The sequence below is a fragment of the Pterocles gutturalis genome, unplaced genomic scaffold, assembly GCF_000699245.1.
Source record: "Pterocles gutturalis isolate BGI_N339 unplaced genomic scaffold, ASM69924v1 scaffold21053, whole genome shotgun sequence".
NCBI lineage: Eukaryota > Metazoa > Chordata > Aves > Pterocliformes > Pteroclidae > Pterocles > Pterocles gutturalis.
The window spans coordinates 353-9,167 of record NW_010126103.1 but is presented as its reverse complement, the minus strand read 5'-3'; the positions used below and the strand labels follow the sequence as shown (position 1 = coordinate 9,167).

The window sequence follows — 8,815 nt, the reverse complement described above, 5'->3', positions numbered from 1 at the left end:
ACACCAGAGCTTCAGCCCCTATAGCCTACAGGCTCTGCTCTCCCTCCCGAGGCTGCTTATGGCCCCCATCAGCCACACACCTGGGGCTGAGAACCCCCTGAGCCATTCGGTGGCAGCTGGTGGCCCCGTCTGTCCCCTGCAGCTTTGTCCTGTTGCTCCATGAACCCTCCCGCACCCATTTCCAGCAGAACTCCACAAATCAACACCTCCAAAACCTGCTGCTCTTGCACCTAGTGCTTGTTTTGATCTGTGCACCCTGGGGATCCTCCGCAGCCCTCTCCGGCACACCATCTGTCCTGGCAAACGCCGTGGGACCAGCTCCTCCAGGCACCTCCCAGCCCAGCCCAGTGGCACCTCCGCCTCGGCTTGCCTTTTTTTGCTCCTCTCGCTATTTCAGGATGCTTCGTGTCTCCTTCTCCCTCCTGCCCCACAGCCCATCCCCATCTCACCAAAACACGGGTGTCTGTCCTGAGCAGGCATTGCCAGATTCTTCTTCCTTTAACATTCATTTGTAAACTTTTTTTTTGTCTTTTGTTCGAGGATGATAGATTTTCAATCTCCCACTTTGGGTTTGGTTTTTGGTGGTTTTTTTTTCCACTTCTCTGGCTCCTGGCATCCAACCAAAGCATTTGCTCCCTTGCAAAAGCCTCCGGTTCCTGGCAGCATCTGGTCCTCGGGGCTCAGCAGCACCCTGGGGGACCCAATTCGGGTAAAAGCTTTGATTGCAAGGGCTGAGAAAACAGGCTGCCCAAAAAGCTGGGGCCAGAACCGCGCTTAGCTGCAGAGGCTGACCCAAACTCCTAGTCTAGGGGTTTGGGGTGGCTGTGCTCCCTGCACACTTCCCCAGATCCAAGCTCAGGGGTTTTCTTGGCTGTCCATCACACGGTGAATGAGTTTTCCCTTGTACTCAGCTGCGGCTTCATGCACCATCCAGCCAGGTGGGTACCGCGCTTCAAAACCATCACGCAAGGTATTGACAATGCCTCGATGGCTGATTTTTATTTTTTTTTTTGCAAGCCAGAGGTGCATGACACAGACATCCTCCCCAGCCCAGCCCATCTCTGCCATGGCTCCGCTCCCAATCCAGGTTTCTCCTGCACCCAGCCGTGGAAAGCAAACCCCCAAATTCCCCTTCTGTCCCCTCTTGGTGCAGTGAAGGAGGGTGACAGCAGGAGGACGTCCCTCTCCTCTCTTGTGCAATATGAAGCAGGGCTCTGGGACTGAGGCTGCAGGTATCAGGCACTTACCAAACCAAATATCTGTCTTGGGGATTAACTACCACCGGAGAAACATGTTCTCACCCAGCCTGTCCCTCCTTGCGGGGCCGTCCAGAGCACACACGAGCCTCAGGCCACTTCGGACCCTGTTGCGGGAATCCAGCTTGGCTTTGCAAGTCACAGCTTAATCCCCTGCCCCATGGGAGAGGGCGAGAGGGTTTGGGGGTACAGTGGGTGAGGAGACACTTCTGTACGTGGAAAACTATTGCAAAGAATATAGGGAGCAATGGCTGGACACAAAACTCCCATTTTTTAGACCCTCTTACAAAACAAGAGCTGCTTTTCTGCCTCTGATGGACCCCAAGGACTTAAGCTGCTGGATGTGATGGCTGCTGAGATGAAGGATAACATCTGGAAGGAGCCAGATGTGGGGGTCCCCTGGGAGCCAGCATCTGCAAATCTCTGCCAGGCTGCAGGGACCGGTGGCTGGCAGTCCTGGGCTGGGGCAGCGCTTATTCCCCAGTCCCCCCACGCTCTTTTCCTGCGTGGTCTGGGAAAACTGGGGCTGCTCTTCAGCAGCTCCAGGGTTTGGGATGCTGCAGTCCATTTGCTGGTTGTTCCCTGGGAGAAATCAGCTTCTTAGGGCAGAAGATAAATCTAATTCCTGGTCTCATCGCCTCCCCTGTCTGGGCATCTCAGCTGAGTGATGGATGCGGTTCCCTTCCGAGCTCTCTTGCTTGGTTTGGAAAACAGGTGGGAGGCTGCAGGTCTGCAAGCTGATGCCCAGCTTGGGGAGGATACAGCAGACAGGGTGGATTTGTGGCTGTGGGGGACACCGAGGCTCATCGCAGGCTGGATGAAGGCTGTGAGCCAGCCCGTGGTCCCATGCACTTGCTGTTGTGAGCTCCCCCCAATAGAAAGAGTGACAGTGAAGAACTAGGCTGAGCCACCCAACACATCTCCCAGAGCATTCCCCAGTACAGCATGATATCGAGTTATCGACTCTCTCAGTAGTCAGGGAGAGAAGATGAGCGCTGGGAGAGCCCCCGCAGTGTGCCTGTCCCATGGTGGTGGCTCCTGGAAAACCCCCAACTGGTCCCTCTCCTGCTGCCTTCCACCTCCAGGAAACTCCTGCTGGGTTTGTGGCTCCCATTTTCCTCCTCCTGCAGCCCAACACCGGCGTTATCCCACTGAGGGCTCCTTGCTTCCACCCAGGAGGCAACAAAACCTCGTGGATTTTAGCCCATGGAATCGGGCTGATGTTCCCAGACCCAGCGGAAGGGATGCTCACCCTACAAACACACTTTGTGGATGCACAGAGAAACAGGAGGGCTCAGCTCATGATGAGAAGGTTTGGCTGGTTGAGGTCGTGCCTTGGAGTCATGCACCCATGGAGCAGCCTAAAGAGGGACCATCACACGAGAAATAAGAGATGCAAACCTTGCAGAGGGTGGCTGGAAGAGCCTGCAGAACACCTAAACCTGAGCGGGGCTTTGCAGACGAAGCATCACCAGGGCTTGTTATCCCAAAGCAGCCAAAAGGTGGGATCAGAGGGGCCACGCTGAGCCAGGCAGGACCATGGCTGGGGTCTCCTCGTGGCCTTGGAGACATCGGCTATGTCTCCTGACACACTCCCGGCTAGAGAGGAAAGAGGGACCCAAACCCCCAAGGGCTGGCACATCTCCTGAGCCACTGGCAGAGAGGAGGGCAGGAGAGAGAAGAGCTCATCCCCACCTACAGGCATCCATCCCAGCGAGGACAGACACATGGATCCCCAGGGAGGACTTCAGGAATTCCTTTGTGGGACACATCCCCAGACACATCCAGAATCAAGTGACCAGGAGGCAGGAGCCAAAGGGGACAGGGACAAAGACAAGGCTGTGACACAGGTCCAACACCCACCCTGGAGGTTGTGCCCAAGGCAGGACTAGCACCCACCCCAGGAACCTACCTGGAGCAGGAGCTGCAGGAGGGACATCCAGCAAGGCATGGTCAGGAGCATCCCTCAGGGCAGGACTAACCTCCCCAAGCTGAGCTTAAATAACCTCCTGGGCTATGGGTGGGGTGTGAGTCCTAGGTGAGGCTGCTCAGGGCCATCAAGAGCTGGTGTTGCCCATGGGAAGATGGTGGTTTGGCCCCACAGCTGCCCAGATGTGGCTTTACTGGTCGCATGGCAATGCCCAACTGGGCTGTACTGGGGTACAGTGGTCCCTGCCGAGCCTGGTGTCATGTGGAACTCATCCCCACCCAAAGCGGTTCGATCCCCAGAGTCAGGACAGCCCTTGGGATAGTTGTTTGTAGGGCAGAAGTTGGGTTTTCAACCCCAGTATTGGAGGTTTGGTGCCGCTGGAGCACGAGGGATGCTGGTGCTTGTTGCGGGAGGGGGTGGCAGGGGTTTCTGGTCCCTGTGTGCCATTAACGGGGGAGGTTAAAAAGCAGCTTATCCCATTGCTGGGCCAAAGCTGCCTGTCCTGCCTACCCCAACCTAAAAATGTGTGTGTGCCTGTCTCCTCCTTGGTTTCTTCTGCAGCAAGCTCTGAGTCTTGTCAGGGCATTTGGAGGCGGGGGGAGATTTAAAGGCATCTTTCCTCTCCAGTGATGCTCTCCTATGGCATGGTCTCAAACACTGTTATCAGACCACATACCCACCTTCTCCCTGTCTTTTCAGACCTCAAATCCTTTTTTTCTTCATTCCCCTGTGGGGTCCCTGCGGGGTATGAGGTGCGGGTGGCCCCGATTGCTCCCAGGCCCCCTGCGCAGGGACAAAAAGCCCCGGGTGCCGGTGGCCGTGTCCCAGGCGGGTGCTGAGAATGGTTCTTTGTTCCCTGGTCCTAATTGCCAGGCCCAAGCAGCTCGTTAACCGCTCAGCCCCGCGTCCTTCCGTCCCTGCAGCCGCCGCTGAGCCAGCTCAGCCTCCCAGTGCGGATTTTGGGGGGGGGCACACATAAAACCAGCTCAGTGCAAGCTTGGGGTGAAGCTGCCAGCATTGCTCGTCTCTTTACACAGCCTGGGGAGGGTCCAAGGGGGTGCCCAGGAAGGGGGGTTTGGACGTGCTCCATCAGCAGGTGCCCAGAGCCTCCTCTGCAAACTCCATCACAGTTTTCTCAGCCCCAAAATAACCAGCTCTTGGTTGTTTTGGGAGCTGGGGACGGTAGCAGCCCCACCGTCCATGTGCGGTGGCTTTGGGACACGCTGGAGGACACAGGGTTTGCTCTGAGCCCCAAGCAGCCAGCGACCCTAAGCAGGGTCCAGGGCTGGGGTCCTTCCCCCTGCGCCCTGATTGCCCCGGGGCAGAGCTGGGAGCACAATCAGCCCTTTTGGGAAGCTCGACAGAAATGATTTAGAAACAATTTTGGGGCTCTTCCGTGGAGGGAGTTTGCATTTGCATTTGAAAACTCCGGAGGAGCTGGGAGGGGGACGGGAGCACTGGCTGGGTGCTGTCAATGGGAAACTGTTCTGTCCAACGCTGCCGGGGCCAAAAAATGTGAACTGCACAGATTTCTGGCTCCAATCATGGTCAGAATTGCTGGCTCCGTTGTCGGTGCCTGGTTGCTCTGCTCCCAGCTATTAACAGCTCTGCTCAGAGCTGGTTTTCCCTGGCTGCCAGAGCAGGGTTTTGTGAAAGACGGGGCGGAGGAGGGGGCCCAGGGTGTGAAATGGGGGGGATCCAGCTCGCTGCCTTTGGGACCTGGGAAGGCTGTTCACGGTCTCCTGTTCTTATGAGCCCAGGATCCAATTTGTGGTGTTTTCAATGCTAAAACCATCAGTTTGCTTTTGCATCATGAGTGGAGCTGAGGCCCAACACACTCATGTCACATAAGACCCCCTTGTGCAAGCCTACGGGGTCACCGCCTGCTTTGGGGTCCCAGGAGACTCCACTGTGGTTAATAAATGCTCCTTTTTTTTTTTTTATTTTTTCCCCTCCTTTCTCAGCCTGTTTTACACCACTCACCCTTCACACCAGGGAGGTAACCTGCCCCAGCACCCCCCCAACTTACCCCACCCCACGGTGCTCATCCGTCATCCTTCCTCCCCAGCTCCCACAGGTGCTCTTGCTGGAGATGCTGCTGCTGGGTGCAGGCATCTCCCTACGTCTCCTTGATCCTCATAGAAAATGAACCATCCCCGGTTCAGGTGGGGACGGTGATGGAGTGGGGACCACACAGGGATGCTGCGGGGGCCACACAGGGATGATGCGGAGAGCAGGGACAAGCTGGCCACGGCAGCTTGCCTCGCTGTAGTGCGTGCACAAAAAAAAAACAAACCCCGGAGAGCTTTGCACCCAGCTGGAAATAATGGCATTACAAGCGCTTGCTCACTTCTGGCCGCTGTTTGGGTTGGGTGAGGATTTTCGGGGCCGGCTAAAGGGCTGTGGCACATTGGGGTTTGCTTCTGGGTTGGGCGCAGCTCTGGGAAGGTGAGTGGGAAGGGAGTGGGAAAGGAATGGGAAAGGAATGGGAAAGGGTCCCCGGGCATGGGGGCTTGTCAGCGGAGCACAAGGATGGGGACAGGGCACTGGCATGGTCCTCACCTGTGTCCTGGTGTCGTGCCCAGGTACTCACCAGCATCCGGAGGTTTGTACCTACAGAGCATCCCCTGCGTGGAAAAGTCCTGCTGCCGCTGTGTGGGCTGCATCCTCCGGATCCCAGGGCGGGAAGGATGGGGATCCTGGGCAGAGAGCGGAGGGAATGGGGAGAAAAACCAGGCAAATGGTCAAAGCTGTGCATTTTTCTTTATTTTCTTTCTGCTTTGTCCAGGAGAGGTGTGAGGGCTCGCCGGCAGCATGCCGCTGGTGAAGAGGAATATTGAGCCCCGGCATCTATGCCGGGGGGCTCTTCCCGAGGGGGTGACGAGTGAGCTGGAGTGTGTCACCAACAGCACGCTGGCTGCCATCATCAAGCAGCTGGGCAGCCTCAGTAAGTCACGGCACAGCCACCCTGGCGTGGGACGGGCTGGTGGGATGCTGGTGGGATGCTGTGGTTGCTTGTTTCAGTTCCAATCACAGAGAAACAGGGGGTACATGAGAGCCACGCGGGCTGCAGCCACCCCTAATTCAGTGGGAATTATCCAGCTGATAATAAAAAAAGGAGGATGCTCAGGGCCAAGCCCAAGGTAGGGGCTTGGGGACATTTTTAAGACCCATTTTCCTCCCATAGCCAGTCTGTGCGGTGGGGGACAGAAAGCCTTTGAGAGCCCCGTGATGCTCAACTTGGCCAGGAACAGGAAGGTCAGGCAAAGATTAAAAAAACCCCAACCTGTTCTTTTTCATCTTAGAGCTTTATGTGAAAGAGAGGTCTATAGAAAAGGTCTCGACCCTCAGCTCTCTCCCTGCCCTGGGACTGATTTCAGCATCGAAAAGCAGGATTAGACCATTGCACGTGCCTGTGCGAAGGCTTAAGGGGGCAACCGACTTCACTGCTGAATAGTGACTTGAGAGAGAAGCATGAGCCATCAGGGCTCCCTGTCTTTTTTTCCCCCTCCAGAACCAGATTTCTCTCTAAAATACTCCGAGAAAAATAAACCCTGTATTTAGGGAGCTGCTGGAAGTGCAGCGGCCAGTGTGAGCAGCACCCATGGGTGCTCCGGACGTGGCCGCCTCGTCCAGGGGAAAAGGAAATCAAATGCAAATAACCCAGCTGGGTGCCAGGCTGAGCAGGTGTCGAAGGTGCCTTGATTGTGAGAACTGGTTGAGACGTGGTTTGGGAGGAAACCTCGAGGAGGTGGGGTGCTGGGATGGGATGGGTGCTGGGACAGGATGGGTGCTGGGATGGGAAGGGATGGGATGGGTGCTGGGATGGGATGGGATGGGTGCTGTAGCCTGCAGGTGTCAGCAATGCTCTGCCCAGCACCCTGCTCAGACCTGGGATAGCAGCAGCCCTAATAAAGAGCTGTCGAAGTGATTTCTGCAGAATTCCTGCAGAAAAATAGTGATAAAGTGAAGCAAATCATGGCTGTGATGCTCTCCCCACTGCCCTGCTCTCAGTTTTCCACCTTCAGGGCTGGGTTTCCACAGGTCATGTTGCGTGATGGTGATTTTTTGGCTGCATTGGTAGATCCAAAGGCTTTTTTGGGGCGATGCCTGTCCTGGTTCAGTGCCTCCCGTGGGTACCGCTCTCGCTGAAAAGGATGCTCATGCACAGAGGAGAGAAGCGGGTGGTTTGTGCTTCCCTCCCTCCGTGTGGCACTTTGCCAGGGCTGGGAGAGGATGAGGTTCAGCTCCTAAAAAAACCAAGGCTGGGGAGAGAGCCCCACGTCCGGGCGATGGGCTGGGAGAGGGCTGCCTGCCTGCCGCCGTTGCCGGTGACGGGTGTGCGTTGCCGTCTTTCGCCAGGCAGGCACGCGGAGGACATCTTTGGCGAGCTGTTCAATGAAGCCAACAGTTTCTACATGCGGATGAACTCGCTACAGGAGAGGGTGGACCTGCTGGTCATCAAGGTGACGCAGCTGGACTCCACCGTGGAGGAAGGTGAGGGGTTGGGGCTATTTCAGGGTGATGGCCAGGCGTGAGCGGGTGGGAGATGCCTGCTGGGGGCTGGACCACGCACTGTGCCCAGTTTGGGGGGGCTGAGGCTGCCCCTGCATCTTCTCTCCTTCCTGTGTTCCCCAGTTTCGCTGCAGGACATCAACATGCGGAAAGCCTTCAAGAGCTCGACGGTGCAGAACCAGCAGGTCGTGTCTCGCAATTCCATCCCCAACCCGGTGATGGAGATGTACCAGCGCTGCGACAAGCCCCCTCCACTCAACATCCTCACGCCCTACAGGTAGGGTGGCTGCCACATCGCACCTTGAGGGGACTGAGGGGATCCTGGAGGGCCCTTTCCAGGAGAGGCATTGGGGAGCGCACCCTGTTTGCTGCTTGGGGAGGGCTGGAGAGGCTGTTTTCTTCGGTTGCTGTGCCACCGTCCCCATTGCATAGGGAACTTGGGACAAGGGACCCCACGCAGTGGTGCTGCAGGTCACAGCCGCTGTGTTGGACGTGTTCATGGTGGGACAACAATTTATGGCTGAGATTGTACCAAACCCTCCCTGTACAGGGGAACGGGGGTCTTCTCCTGTGGCAAATAACCGCCTCTCCTCCCTCTCCAACCCCCCCCCCAGGGATGACAAAAAGGACGGCCTCAAATTCTACACCGACCCCTCCTACTTCTTCAACTTATGGAAGGAGAAGATGTTGCAGGCGACAGAAGATAAGAGAAAGGAGAAGCGCAGGCAGAAGGTAACGGGCAGGTGGGGGACATCAGGTGGGGGGCTGGAGCTGGGGCTGCCAGGGACCTGGGGGATGGTCACCTTCCTGGTGCATCCCATGTGCTCCCTGTGGTGGTGGGCGTATCTCGTGGGGCTGGGCGATGCTCCCTGGGTACCACTCACGGTCCAGAGGGGCCGGGCTGGAGATGAAGCCATGGCTTTTGTGTGCCCCCAGGAGCAGCGACTGGTGGAGGATTCCACCCGGGAGGTGAAGAAAGTGAGGAAAGCCCGCAACCGGCGCCTGGAGTGGAACATGATGGCGTATGATAAAGAGTTCCGACCCGATAACAGGTTCTCACCATCCCCCTATCACGTGGCGTCATCGGAAGGATCACTGTCCCCAGATAATAGGC

At 56.9% G+C, this 8,815-nt stretch overlaps 1 protein-coding gene across 1 annotated transcript; it reads left to right on the top strand.

The window, feature by feature from the left end:
- Positions 1-6,000: 6,000 nt before the first annotated feature.
- LOC104465703 (wiskott-Aldrich syndrome protein family member 3-like) lies at positions 6,001-8,813 on the top strand (the record flags this gene model as incomplete). Its single annotated transcript, XM_010078860.1, has 5 exons — positions 6,001-6,133; positions 7,549-7,683; positions 7,825-7,978; positions 8,316-8,433; positions 8,638-8,813. Coding segments are annotated over exons 1-5 (716 nt in total), but the record flags the coding sequence as incomplete, so codon positions are not given.
- Between the last annotated feature and the right edge of the window lie 2 nt (positions 8,814-8,815).